General features: G+C 45.2%; 2 protein-coding genes across 2 annotated transcripts in view; one reads left to right on the top strand and one right to left on the bottom strand.

The window, feature by feature from the left end:
* LOC143989620 (uncharacterized) overlaps positions 1–14,013 on the top strand; it is a 32,059-nt gene extending 18,046 nt beyond the window's left edge. The window contains exons 5-7 of the mRNA XM_077489841.1: positions 8,512–8,733; positions 8,857–8,998; positions 12,632–14,013. Coding sequence (XP_077345967.1) covers positions 8,512–8,733; positions 8,857–8,998; positions 12,632–13,710 — 1,443 coding nt within the window. The 3' untranslated portion in view covers positions 13,711–14,013. The remainder of the gene's footprint in view (positions 1–8,511; positions 8,734–8,856; positions 8,999–12,631) is intronic.
* Positions 1–15,473, bottom strand: part of LOC143989546 (uncharacterized) — a 600,653-nt gene that overhangs the window by 314,304 nt on the left and 270,876 nt on the right. The gene's annotated exons all lie outside the window — the stretch shown is intronic.

Below are 15,473 nucleotides of genomic sequence, written 5' to 3'. Positions count from 1 at the left end.
CAGTGTGTTTGGATGACCTCACTTCCTTTATAGGTCAGTGAGGGGTCACACCCTGTGTGTGTGTGCTTTAGCTTATTCCTATTGTGCACAACTGTGCGCCAGAGCGCTTTACCCGTGCGCGTCTTATGACAGTAAGTGGTGTGGTTGAGGAGGTACCACCAGTACAGTCAGAGTCCGTTATGCTGCTTCCTGCGCTACCATCTTTTTCTGCCTCTGCCCGCAGTAAACTAGAGTGGTGGTAATTTTTAAGGTGAAGGTTCATACCAGCGTTGGTTAAATGTCCCAACTTTTTACCCCTACTGATTGCTTCCCACACAACTTGCACTTTGCAAAGAACCCGCCTTCCAATGTTTGGAAGTATTTCCACGCGTTGCTGCGGCGGGATGCAGCCCCTTGACCCTGTTGATCTCTAGTACTATTTAGGGCTGATATAGCTGCAGCAGGTAGCACACCAGTGGTAGAAGCTGTTGCCACTACAGTTACACTTGGTGAACTAGTGCTAATGGCAGGGGTGCTGGGGAGGTCGGTGTTATCATCATCACAGGATTCTTCATCCATAATAACAGAGAGAGAAGGGGAGTTAGCAGCAGATGAAAAAAGTGAACCGCTACCTGTCCTACTCCTCACAGAATATCCCTCTTGCACTTTCTCTAGGTCAGGGGTGCCCAACCTTTTGAAGAGCGAGGGCCACCTAAGCGAATTGGTAACTGGTCGCGGGCCACAATGAGTGGAGTGGGTGCATAGCAGTACACTCTACTCTATAGAGCCCACTCTACTTTTTTTTTTTTTGTGTATCAGATTGGAGGTAGGCGTTTGTAAACGGACACAAGCTCATTTATATCTGCTACTCCTTAGAGGTGGATGGAAGGTCCAACTGGGTCGGACTGACCGTGTGAAAGGGGCCTATGGCTCAGTGCAGGTAACCCTCAGGTGCACTGCTCTGCACCTGCCGATCAGTTTGAAAGCAGCCCAGTAACCACTGCAGAACAGATATGCCCATATATACACTGTGATTTTAGTAATAAACGTACTATTAATAACAGTATTCTATTCCATCACAGAACAGGAGGTCGCGGGCCACATCAGAGGGCTCTGAGGGCCACATGTGGCCCCTGGGCCACTGGTTGGGCACCCCTGCTCTAGGTCATACTGTAACTCTTGTGGGGCAGTGGCACTGGCAGTGAGATTGGTGGTTGTGAGTGTACAGGCAACTCCACTTGTTTTATACTAGGTTTCTTGCCTATCCCATAAAGCCATGACACCTGTAGAAGTAGAAGGAAGCACTGCACTGGCAGTGGAAGCAGCAGCAGATGTTGGTGGTCTGGCAGGAAAACTCCTAGTAGAACTGGTGGTGGTGGTGGAAGTAGCTTTGCTGATGGCAGTGGTGGTGACACCCACTGTTGTGGACAGCATGTTTGTGGCGGCAGAAATGTCAGAGACACTAGTAGCAGAGACCTTGCCAACCTGCTGTTGCTGTATATATACTAGTTCAAACAGAAACTGGTGGACTGGTGATGGAGATCACTGATCAGACAGGTAACAAGATTCTATAATAATAAATCCCCCCACAACACAGGCAGCCTCTGAGGTTATCACAACAACACTAGCAGCAACACTAGTATCACTATAAGGTTCTCACACTAACACAATAGCAGCAGATTATTACTGTAGGAAAAAGCTAAGTTGAACTGTAGCTTGCTTCACTATTGTTCTGCTGCTGTGCTTATGCTTAATAATTCAGGTTCTTCTGAAATGATTCAGTGTGTCTCTCTCTGCTAGCAATCGTAAGTGATAGTAAGTTGGCTGTACGAGTGTACTTAGTTCTGGCTATTTTACTGCTCCTCCTCTTTGGTTACAATCAGCCAATAACATTCATCATCATCATTATTATTTTACTTCCCCCACTCAATTCCAGAATATTTCCTCTCTATGTCGAATCTTTTCTCTATATGTTGAGTCTTTTTTCTCTGTGGAATATTTTCTCTATATAATCTTGGACTAATAGAGGTAAGGTTAGGCACATTCGACCACAGGTTCTATAGACAGATTGTTATTGTCATTATCATGTCGAATCTCCTATTCTATATCGAACTGTTGTCACAACGAAAACGAAAATAAAGCATTTATTAATGTCAGGTCTTTTGTTTTTCAGATTTTGCGCTTTCATTATCGTTTGTCAAAATGATAACAAAAATACCTGAAATTCTGAAGAAAATGCATTCGGACGAAAACGAATGCACATGTCTAACTAATAGGCACTCATAAGGTGGCACTGATGGACATTGATAGTTGGCACTAAAGAGGCGGTACTGGTGGGCACTTATGGGTGGCACTGGAGGGCACTGATAGGTGGCACTGATAAGCAGCACTGATAAGTGGCACTGATGATAAGGCACTGATTGGCAGCACTGATGGGTACTGATAGGTGGCACTAGTGGGCACTGATCTCATTAGACCGAAGGGGGCCTGGGACCTTGCTACATCCAATTTTATGGAAAATTAAGAATACATTTTTTTTTACATTTTTTGTATTTACATCACCAGAGCAGTACAGCACCATCATATGACTGGTGTGGTGGTGACTAGGGATGCTGACTGGTGGCCGTATGTAAAACATAATAATAATAACTTATTTTCAAATTGTATCTTTTTTTTTACATATTAACCCTTATTAACCCTTACTACTCTGGGGAGGTGATCAGGATTTTATTTTTTGATTATAACTATTATAAGCAATCATTTTTATGAATGACACAGGGTGTACTACTGTGATAGCAGTGATTAGTCACAGCTATCACATAGTACAGGTGTGATAGGCCCTGTCTGTACCATGTGATCACTGACCAATCACAGAGATAATCACGATAGTACCCAATGAATGACTGTGAATGACTATGAATGAAAGCCATTCATTGTGTACAACTGTCATGTGATCTCTGTGATTGGTGACAAAGATCACACAGTACTGGGATCAGCCCACTACAATGATCTGTCATGTGGTGGAGCTGCAATGTGACCACTAGACTTGGAAGACTTGTTCACCCAGGACAGGAGATCACCCACTCGGCCATCATTCTGCTACAGGCCTGACAGGAAGCAGTTAATTACAGTCTAAATCCACCTGGGGGCCCAGGGGGACACTGTACAAGTTATATATGTAGTCTTGGTGGTCCCTGAGGAAATCCATGTGTGGACATTTCTACGTATGATAAATGACAGGCTAAATACACCTTGAGACTTTCCACAATATCTGGAGTGTGCTGAGTTCTTGGATAACGTCTACACAGTGTTTACAGATTGGCTTTATCACCCCAATGATCTCCCTCCAGTTCATGGATGTAATCATTATGTTTGGATGATCTCACCAGTCAGGAGACTTTCCTGTCATCCTACATGATCCCTTCTGAGGATTCTTCTATCCTTCCAAACAAATGTATGAAATCCTCGATGAGTCCTCCTTCTATGTGATCTAGAAGATCTGGAATCACAATGTCTTTATGGATGAAGTGGGTGACTCAGTGTATATATTATTTATTGCTTTACCGCTTTCTTCACTCCTTAATTCATTATTTCATGTACAGTATCTCACAAAAGTAAGTACACCCCTCAGTCACATTTGTGAAAACATTTGCTGCCCCCTCAAAATAACTCAACACACAGCCATTAATGTCTAATCTACTGGCAACAAAAGTGAGTACACCCCTACGTGAAAATGTTCAAGCTGTACACTCACTACTTTACATTGTAGCAAAGTCTCATTTCTTCAGTGTTGTCACATGAAAATGTAGCACTGACCCCCGAAGGAGCTGCTGGTTTTATTGGGCTTACCGTTACCTTCTTGACTGCTTCTCCGTCTAGGGGTTCCCGTGGTAGATGGCCTAAAGAAATGTGGAAACTGACACTGAATCTTCTTTTGGGTTATTTATTTGAAACAGAGTCTCTCAGTTTAGGGTAGAGGGTTAGGACTAAGTTCAGGTACTTTAGACTGCAAAAATGGAAAGTCTCATATAGAAAAATCCAGAGAATAGCAAACGTTTCACAACTGGATTTTACAACCCCCGCATAAACCTCCTCTCACTAGGCCTAGCAGCCGGTAGGGTGTTAAGCAAAGTCTCTGCCACAGACTTGAGCGTAGGATATTTGATAAAGTCTCTGCCACAGACTTGAGCGTAGGATATTTGACAAAGTCTCTGCCACAGACTTGAGCGTAGGATATTTGAGAAAGTCTCTGCCACAGACTTAAGAGTAGGATATTTGACAAAGTCTCTGCCACAGACTTGAGCGTAGGATATTTGACAAAGTCTCTGCCACAGACTTGAGCGTAGGATATTTGAGAAAGTCTCGGTCACAGACTTGAGCGTAGGATGTTTGACAAAGTCTCTGCCACAGACTTGAGTGTAGGATATTTGACAAAGTCTCTGCCACAGACTTGAGTGTTACTGAGGGACATAGATAAATTTAAAGAACTATCATATGGTACCAGTATCTCTCAGCCGGTCCGGCGATACCATATTAGTGTAGATCAATGTAGTGTCCTTCAACTATGCCTCCAGGCTCCTTCAGAGAAGCCAGCCTTGCGCACGGCCTTCTCCTGAAGAGTCCTCCCCTGGGGTTTCTCCAGTTTCTGGGCCTCTCCCTTCAGACGAGATGGCACCGGACCACCTTTGGATCAATAGGCCCTGAAATCCATTCAGGCCTGTCCCTGCAGTTGCGTTGCCTCGGGCTAGCCAGCCCCGAAACTCGAAATGCATGGTTCTGCACCTGAGGCCAGGAGGGCCATGGGGCTGGGTCAGGAGGACCACCCGAACCTAACAGGCAGAAAATATTCTCCGGAACCCCAAAGCATGTGATGTCGGTACCTTAAATACCACCTCCCAGAATGCACAGCAGGAGAACACTCCCACTGGGCTGGTTCAGAAAGAACATTGGCATTCAATACACCCAGCTGAACTGCGTTCTTGCTCTTGCCGGCGGTGACAGCGACACCTGCGGTCAAGGAGAACCCAGTGCAACCCAGCTGGACTGGTACTGAAACCAGTAATTTAGAAAATTAGCCCCAAAACCCAACTGTGATTTCAGGAAAATTAACTTTGAAAAACATATAGCATCTGCTTGTCAGGAGCCAGCGCTACAAAAAGATAGAAGAAAAGATTTACACAAATGTGAGGGGTGTATTTACTTTTGTCAGATACTGTATATATATAAGCATTCAAGGAAGTGTTCTTACTTTGAGAGATCTCCACCACCATTCCTATATGAGCATTACATCCTTGCAATTTATGTTTAACATCTTCATTATAAGTTGATTGATATATATTTTTATACTTTTGGATATATTTTTGCATTTTCCAAAAGGATCAGTTTTGGGGGTATTTGTTTTATTAGCTATACATTTGATGTTAACTTGTGTTCTGTGTCTTTAAGACTTTTCTATATGTAATAAAAATATCTTTGTTAAATAATTGGTTACATAAGAACGGTATCTATTTTTTCTTAATATTTTTATGTTATATTTGAACTTCTGTGGTAGCTCTGTAAGATATTTTACAGGAGTGGTTACTACGAGACATTTCTTGGGGCTGCAGTTCTGCTGATCTCCACAAGATGGTGATCTCACTCATATTTAGACAGGAAGTTTCTATGGAATGAAGACAGGAAGTGATGTTAGTCAGACAGGAAGTGATGTCAGTTACGGACAGGAAGTAATCTGGAATAAAGACAGGAAGTGAGGTCAGTTACAGACAGGAAGTAATCTGGAATAAAGACAAGACGTTCCATGTGGCAGGGAAGAGAAGACATTCCTGGAAGTAACAGCAGAGGAGGTAATACGATCTTATTTTCTATTTACACACACCGGGCTCACCTCCGCCGATCACTTCCAGCAGCGTCCAGTGAGGCACTTTGTTCTCGGTGATCCCAAACATGGCACATTGCAGCCACTGAGATTCCCAAGTGATGACAAAGGCTGAAATGAGGTGCATGAATGGGGAGGGGTCTGTACTGGGGTGCCAGTCAGAGTGGGTTATGGGCAGGGGTGGCAGAGAGATGAGATGAGGAGGATGGATAGGAATGGGTGGGACAGATGAAGGGGCAATAATATGAGCAACCCTGGAAGGGGAACATAGGTGTTGGGGGGGGGGGGGGGGGGCAGAAACTCCAGAGAGCAGCTGGCAGATGTAGGAGAGGCGTTTGAGATGTGCACAGAGTTGTTTCTGCCCCTCCCCCCACACACACGAGATCCCCCACATACAGACACTCACCAGGCTCTGGGTACTGCAGCTGGCATTAGTGATGGGTCCCTCAGAGGCGGCACAGGGCGCCGAGTCTGCCCAGTGTGTAGAACTTGGAGCTTGTGTCTGGGGGAGGAGTGGGGAGAGGAGTTGGCTGATGTTGGGGGGCGCTGTGCCCGTGTTGGGAGCAGATCAGACACAGCAAGGGGGCTCTGCAAAGGCTGAATGTGCTGCACACTCTGTTCTCAGCAATCCTAATTGGCGATCACCAGGGGAGCCTCCCCTGATCCTGGGACCCTTTACTCCGGCAGCAAGACCCTTTCCTGCTGTCTCAGTGATCCCCCCTCTCTTCTTTGGCAGAATGCCAGGGTCACAGGTGTGACCTTTGTGACTGTAATAGTTCTGACACTGGTTCTGAGTTATGAGGGGTCTCTGAGGTGGTAGTGGCACTAAAGGACTCTGGGAGCCTCTGAGAGTTGACTTCATCTGAAGGACTCTGGGACCCCGAGGAGGAAGTGTAGGTGAAGGACTTTGGGGCTTCTTAGCAAGTAATAAGGCTGAACAACTCTGAGAGGTTAGAGGGGCTGAAGGGCTGTAAAAGGGGGTAGTCAGGCTGTAAGGTGCTGAGGTAAGAGGGGGCTTCAGGGCTCATAGGGGCTCTTGGTTTCTGATGGTTTTCCCACCCACCCTACTTTTCTGACCTTCTTAAAGAACTCCTGCCAACAAATAAAGGACGCCTTCACCTCACCACATCACTGGTCAAGAAAAATGTTCCAGAAAAAAATGTTCCACACAATAGACCAAGACTAAGAGAACAAACCCCTCCCACTGTTGTCCTCCTCCTACCCACACTGAGTTGTTATTGAAAAGGACAAAACAGACGATTCCTGTTATCCAATCAGATCCCTTCTCTTACTGCAGAGAGTGACATCACTCCGATCAGTCAGCAGGCTGCCGGAGATTGGAGCCTTGCAGCCGGAGTTCTGGCAATTATCCTGATTAGCCGACAACTCCGACCAAAAGTCATCAAGTTCCCCTTCCTGGACATCATGATGACCCAACATTGTCCTCACAGCACTGCCTCAGAGCAAACAAGTCAAAGGAAGGATCGTATTTATCATTCCTTGTCTGCAGATCTAAAACTAAACAAAACCAATTCAGAAACCAAACAAACTCCAACAGAGAAAAGGGAAATTCTGATTCGGCAGGACAAGAGGGTCCCAGGAGCACAAGAATAAATCTGATGCTAAATAGTCTAAATGTGATCCCATGGGGGGAGTAGTCCTTAAATGTCCAGCAACCCTCCTATTACCCCCCTCACATCCACATCCTATTATTGTGTGACCAACACCATCCATATAATTCTTACTTTCATTTCCCAAAGTTATCCGTCTACAAGGAGACCTGTATAGATCAAATGACGGCACCAATGAGGATGGAGGAGGACCGGAGTCACATGACTGAGAGGATACTAAACCTCACCCTGGAGATCATCTACCTGCTGACCGGAGAGGTGAGGAGGATTCTGGGAGGTCACATGACATCACTCTTATCTCTATTAATAAAACACAGACCTGACCGGAGAGGTGAGGAGGATTCTGGGATTCTAACATGATATTCCTATTGGTTCCTCAATACAGAGATTTCCTCTTGTGAAGTCAGGTGATCATATGACCATCATAGTGCCTCCATGTGACTCCCTAAAACCTGAGAGACACAACATGGAGAAGATTCTAGAAGTCACCAAGAAGATGATGGAGCTGCTGACAAGAGAGGTGAGGAGGATTGTGGGACATTATCCAGTAACAGACAAGGGATGTGTCTGGATGGTGACTGTATCATTGTGTGTGTCAGGTTCCTATAAGGTGTCAGGATGTCACTGTCTATTTCTCCATGGAGGAGTGGGAGTATTTCGAAGGACACAAGGATCTCTACAAGGACGTCATGATGGACAATCAGCCGCCCCTCACATCACCGGGTAAGAGGAGACTTTATTGTAAAGGAGAGAGCAGTACGGAGGCTCCACCTAGATCCCCCATCATCTGATAAACACATAGAAACAATGTATTCAGTCAGTGTGTGTGTTTCCTACAGATGGATCCAGTAATGGGAACCCACCAGAGAGATGTCCCCATCCTCCGTATTCCCGGGACTCCACACAGGAAGATCACACCATCCCCCACCATCATCAGGTAGATGAGGAACAATCACTGATAGTATCATTAGGATCTGTACATTATCTGCATTGTTACCATTGATGTCATTTTTATTATATATTCAGAGTGGAAACCTGAGAGATTCTAAAGTTGTGGTTAAAGAAGAGATAAAAGAGGAGGATGATGAGGATGGGGGGATGGAGGAGCCTCTAAAAGAACACAAAGATCTGTACCAGGACACCATGGTGGAGTCATCCAGCTACAGAAACCCACCAGAGAGATGTCCCTGTCCTCTGTATTCCTGGGATTCCACACAGGGAGGTCACACCATCCCCCACTGTTACAAGGTTGGTGGGATGGAGCATCTAGAACATGGACTCCTAGAGATGATGTGTGGATTTTCTATGTGATGTCACAATGATAAATCTTCTATCTTACAAATGATATTCTCTCTCATTTTCTTGGTTTAGAGTGGAGATCCAATGGATATAGAATTTGAGGTGAAATCAGAAGAAGAAGAGAGGTATGTGAGGGATGATCAGCAGTCTATGGAGGAGGATGGAATAACGGGGACATTTATAGAGGTGGACACTCCTACAGAGATCAGCACAGGTGGGTCATTAACACTAAATAGATTCCTCCACCCATACTGCTCACTGATTGGTCCAGAGTAGGGCGGGGGCTGGGTGATATCAGCCTGTAATCCCCTGGTCACTTTCCTGAGCTGTGTTCCCCGTCCTGTATTCCTGGATTTCTCTCCGATAATCTTCCTTCTCTGTGCTGCCGACACAATTTATGTATCTAGACTGGATTTATGGAGATTCTGGGGATCAGCTGGCAGCAAAATGTTCATTTTCCCCATAGATGTTACTAGATCTAGGCACCTGGGGTATGTGATTTGGGTCTTCTGCCCCATACCCGGGTATGACAAGATCTCTGACAGAACAATCCCCCCAGGATTACTTGTTGTGTTGTCTGCTGGCTGTGCCGGGTGGAGGGATATGTCTGTATAGTCTCAGACCCAAGTCACTGAGTGCAGTCTCAGGAGATGGGAGGCAGCGGTGTGGGACCTCTGCAACTTGTCTCATGTAATCATTTCATCTTCCACTGATTACTGAATACCAAAATTTTAGGGACTCATTAATGACAGGAATAGTACCACTGGATTGGCGCAGGGCCAATGTGGTGCCTATATTTAAAAATTGAACAAAGTCTTTAAGTAACTATAGACCTGTTAGTGTAACTTCTATAGTTGGGAAGATACTGGAGGGATTAATAAAAGACCATAAGCAACAGACAGCATGGATTCATGAAAGACAGAAGTTGTCAGACAAACCTAATTTCTTTTTATGAGGAGGTAAACCTTGGACAGAGGGGTGGCGGTGGACGTGGTATACTTGGACAGAGGGGTGGCGGTGGACGTGGTATACTTGGACAGAGGGGTGGCGGTGGACGTGGTATACTTGGACAGAGGGGTGGCTGTGGACGTGGTGTACTTGGACAGAGGGGTGGCGGTGGACGTGGTATACTTGGACAGAGGGGTGGCTGTGGACGTGGTGTACTTGGACAGAGGGGTGGCGGTGGACGTGATATACTTGGATTTTGCAAAAGCGTTGGATACAGTTCCGCACACACGGCTCATGTATAAGGTAAAGTCTACAGGTTTGGAAATATCAGTTTGTAAATGGATAGAAAACTGGCGAAAAGACAGAATTCAGAGAGTCGTGGTTAATGAGTCTTACTCTGAATGGTCTAAGGTTATGAGTGGTGTACCCCAAGGCTCAGTGCTGGGACCCTTACTTTTTAATGTCTTTATAAATGATATTGGGTCTGGGAGCAAAAGTAACATTTCCGTCTTTGCAGATGACACCGAGCTATGCAGTGGAATAACCTCCTTACAGGATGTCTCCGATTTACAACCCGGCCTCAATGCTCTGTCTAATTGGGTGACTATGTGGCAGATGAGGTTTAATGTTGAGAAATGTAAAGTTCTGCACTTGGGGGCTAAGAATATGCATCATACACACTAGGGGGAGTACAACTAGGGGATCCATAGTGGAGAAGGATCTGGGGGATTTGGTAGATCATAAGTGTGACAGAACCGACCCCACACTCCGATTGAGTGCTTCCGTCAGTATACCGCTTCCTAAGTCTGAATATAGAGATCAGATATTCCAACCGCTCACAAGCACAAAACAAGACGACACTTGCTTTGTGCTAACATGGACTGAACCAAAATGCCAAGTATTTATAATACAGTAGAAGACTAAAACCTAACCTAATTAGCATGAGCTAATTATCTAATCATTGACCCAGACTAGTTGTCTGAGAGAAGGGCAACCAAACTGATAAGAGGCATGGAGGAGTTCATCTATGAGGAAAGATTAGAGGAACTGAATTTATTCTCTCTTGATAAGAGGAGATTAAGGGGGGATATTATCACCATGTTCAAATATATAAGGGGTCTATATAGGGAACTTGGTGTCGAGTTATTCACTTTACAGTCAACAAAGAGGACAAGGGGGCACTCTTTACATCTAGAGGAAAAGAGATTTCATCTCCAAATATGGAAAGGTTTCTTCACAGTAAGAGCTGTGAAAATGTGGAATAGACTCCCGGCAGAGGTGGTTCTGGCCAGCTCAGTGGATTGCTTTAAAGCGGAGGTCCACCCTAAAATGGACCTCCGCTCATCGGAATCCCCCCCCCTCCGGCGCCACAATCGGCACCTTTCAGGGGGGAGGGGGGTGCAGTTACCTGGATAATCCAGGTAACTGCACCCACTTCCGGGCTAGCTCTCTGCGGAAAGGGGCGTACGTTACGCCCCTTTCCGCAAGCGCCCGCCCCCTTCAGCAAGTGCCCCGCTGCCTGCTGGGAAACACACAGCTCCCAGAGGCAGCGGGGACCGTCCGGATTGCGCCGCGCGGCTCGCGCATGCGCAGTAGGGAACCGGGAAATGAAGCCGAAAGGCTCCATTTCCTGATTCCCATACCCAAGATGGCGGCGGCAGGACCCGGCAGACGAGCGAGCGATCGGCTTCGGGTGCCGACATCGCGGGCGCGCTGAACAGGTAAGTGTCACTATTTAAAAGTCAGCAGCTGCAGTATTTGTAGCTGCTGGCTTTAAAAAAAAAAAAAAAAAACGCGGAGTCCCGGTGGACTCCCGCTTTAAGAAGGGCTTGGATTATTTCCTAAGTGTCCATAATATAACTTTATACTAACATTTATAGGGAAAGGTGATCCGGGGAAAATCCGATTGCCTCTCGGGGGATCAGGAAGGAATTTTTTCCCCTGCTTTAGCAAATTGGATCATGCTCTGCTGGGGTTTTTTGCCTTCCTCTAGATCAACTGTGGGTATAGAATTGGGTATATGGGCTGGTATGATATTGTTTTTTGTGTTTGAACTGGATGTACTTGTGTCTTATTTTTCAACCTGACTAACTATGTAATATTATGAGTCCTGACCCCTACACTGTATACTTTATATTCTACATTACATACTCCTGACCCCTGCACTATATACTCTATGTTGTACATTACATCATTCTGATACTATATAGTCCTATCTGTTGTATCTTATACAATATGTTGTACATTATATAGTCCTGACTTCTGCTCTCTCCCCTCCCCCCACTGCTATATATATATACACATAATATGTATTCTCTTTTGTTACACCCATTTCCTACCAGCTGGACATTTTATATCGGATGATGTGATTGGAGCACAAACTTTTACATGTTGATAATAATGTTATAACATCCTCAGACTTTGGACCCTTAAACAGAAAGTGATAATGGGGGAGGAGTCAATAACCCAATGATGGGGGTCTTCAGGATCAGTCCAGTCTTCATCTTGGTTGTTCTCCCCCCATCCTCACTCTCTGACCTCTGGTGGGGTTCAGCCCCGCTGTTATTCATGACTAAATCATGGACTAAATAAGGAAGGTCAGGACTTCTTGTGTTGGGAAGATGGCAATGAGTGATAGAGGGGGTGGGGACACTCGTCCTATAATCCCCTCATCACTGTCACTCGTATAAAAGACAGTTCTCGTTGTTTCCTCACTCTCTGACTAAGGTCCATGAATAAAGAAATGATCTGGTAGGAGATCAGAGGACCCATTTACTAGTTACCTTGAGGGGGGAATTGTAAGATCCTCAGAGACAAAGCTGCCTGATGTGGGCGGAGTCCTGGTTTAGGGGAACCAATCAGCTGATGTCTAGTAATAATCTTTGTATTTCTATTTTAGTAGATGGACGGGAGATGAGGAAAACCTCAGAGGATTGTCTCACTTTGTCTCCAGACTGTAAAGTAGAAGATGAGGACATCACACAGTATAGTCCAGGAGAAAACCCGACTACCTCAAATGTCCATCCGGCACCACACAGTGTAGATGGACCATCGTATTCCTCTTATCCTGAGGAACCTCAGACTGTGAGGGACGGGGCCGTCCTTCCAACAGAGAAGAGATTTTCCTGTACTGAGTGCGGGAAGTGTTTCCCTTCTAAATCCCAACTTAATGTGCATATAAGATTTCACACAGGAGAGAAGCCGTATTCCTGTACTGAGTGCGGGAAGTGTTTCAATTTAAAATCCAATCTTCATAGGCATAAAAGATCTCACACAGGGGAGAAGCCGTATTCCTGTCCTGAGTGCAGGAAATGTTTTTCAGATAAGTCCAGTCTTTCCAGACATCAGAGATTTCACACGGGGGAGAAGCCGTATTCTTGTCCTGAGTGCGGGAAATGTTTTTCACAGAATTCCCATCTTTCCATACATCAGAGATCTCACACGGGGGAGAAGCCGTATTCCTGTCCTGAGTGTGGGAAATGTTTTTCACAGAAGTCTGATCTTTACACACATCAGAGATCTCACACGGGGGAGAAGCCGTATTCTTGTCCTGAGTGCGGGAAATGCTTTTCAGAGACATTCAGACTTTCCAGACATCAGAGATTTCACACAGGGGAGAAGCCATATTCCTGTCCTGAGTGCGGGAAATGTTTTTCAGTGAAGTCCCATCTTTCCACACATCAGAGTTCTCACACTGGGGAGAAGCCGTATTCCTGTCCTGTGTGCGGGAAATGTTTTTCACAGAAGTCCCATCTTAACACACATCTGCGATTGCACAAAGGGGAGAAGCCATATTCCTGTCCTGAATGTGGGAAATGTTTTTCAGACAAGTCCAATTTTTCCAGACATCAGAAATCTCACATGGGGGAGAAGCCATATTCCTGTCCTGAGTGCGGGAAATGTTTTTCACAGAAGTCCAGTCTTTCCACACATCAGAGATCTCACACGGGAGAGAAGCCGTATTCCTGTCCTGAGTGAGGGAATTGTCCCTCACTGAAGTCCTGTCTTCCTGTACATCAGGGATCCCACACAACCCTTGAGGTGTATTAGTGACTTGAGTGTGGGAAATGTCTTCTATATGAATGTTGCTGGACATCACAGCTCTCATGTGGGGAAGAAGCACACCCTGATATACACCTCAGAGATACTCCATGGCTGATCTTCATCATATAAGAAACAGTTGATAAGGAGATCAGAGATCACCAAAGACATGGATGAAGTGTTGTACCGTGTCGGCCATTGATAGCAGGAGAAAAATAAAAATGGAGTCATTACCTCTCATTGGCTGAGTACATTTTGTGGTGGAAGATTTCACAAACACTTAGAGGTCTATTAAAATAAAAAAACTAGTTGAATGAATATGACAAACATTCACCCGGCTGTGATGAATATTGGATGTATTTTATTTCATACACTGATTTTCTTGGCTCCATCTAGTGGCCATAATGCGTTATTGTGATATGATATGACAGATAAAATATCTCATTATGGCCACTAGATGGAGCTGATGATGATAGGAAATCACTGTGTTATGGCCAGAATGTGTAATGGTTGGATGAATGATTGTCATATTTGTCCAATGGATCTTCTAGAAGTAGACCCCTTAGTTTCCTCTGTCAGACGTGGTTTCATCCTCATACACTGGTGAGTACAGTACACACTGAAGGAATGATAGAAGTTCTTCAATTCCCGGAAACTTTCCCCCCTTGCTGCCCAGGACAATTTTCAGCTTTCAGTGCTGTTGCACTTTGAATGATAATTGCTACACTGTACACAGACAACATTTTTATAATTTTTTTCTCACAAATAGAGATTTCTTTTGGTGGTATTTGATCATCACTGGGGGGTTATTTTTTGCTAAACAAACTAAAAAATATCAAAATCTTTGAAAAAAAACATTTTCTTTGTTTTTGTTCTAAAATTTTGTTTTCTCCTTCACGGCCGGGCACTGATGAGTTGGAACTGATAAGGTGGCACTGATATGTATAATGGATGGGCACTGATGAGTTGGAACTGATAAGGTGGCACTGATATGTATAATGGATGGGCACTGATGAGTTGGAACTGATAAGGTGGCACTGATATGTATAATGGATGGGCACTGATGAGTTGACACTGATATGTAGAATTGATGGGCACCGATAGGCGGCACTCATGCAGCCCTGATGGGCACTGACAGGTGGAACTGATGATGAGGTACTGACAGGTTTTATTGATGGGCAATGATTGGCACTGTTGTGGGCACTGATTGGCATGCTTTGTGGCAATTCTGATGGGGCTTTGCTGATAATCCATGTGCTGATTATCAGCGCAGACCCCCCTCTGACAGGGAGAGCCCCCGATCGGCACAAACCAAGGAAGGCCTTTTCCCACCACTTCCTGGTTTACACTGTGATTGGTCACAGCTGATCATGTGGTAAGGCGCCTTCGTCAGAGGCTACTTACCATGATCGGAGTTGCGGTGTATCAAAGTGGCACACTGCACTATTGATCGCTGCGCTGTGTGCCCCCGCGGGAGTATACCGGCATATTATTTGCTAAATGTCATATGACATCCAGTCAGGATAAATTTACCTGCCGCCCGACCATCATTCTGCTATAGGCCGGGCGGGAATTGGTCAATCAAAGCAACAATATTAACCAGTTACTGACCTGCATTAGTATATACAATGCATGGGCGGCTCATACAGGTCTGGTAATTTACTTTTATGTCATGGGTTTCTTCCAGGTCCGCACGCGCA

This window comes from Lithobates pipiens, unplaced genomic scaffold (assembly GCF_037356315.1).
Source record: "Lithobates pipiens isolate NorthernLeopardFrog02 unplaced genomic scaffold, aLitPip1_a1.2 Scaffold_18, whole genome shotgun sequence".
Classification (NCBI taxonomy): Eukaryota; Metazoa; Chordata; class Amphibia; order Anura; family Ranidae; genus Lithobates; species Lithobates pipiens.
This window is presented reverse-complemented; position numbering and strand designations above follow the sequence as displayed.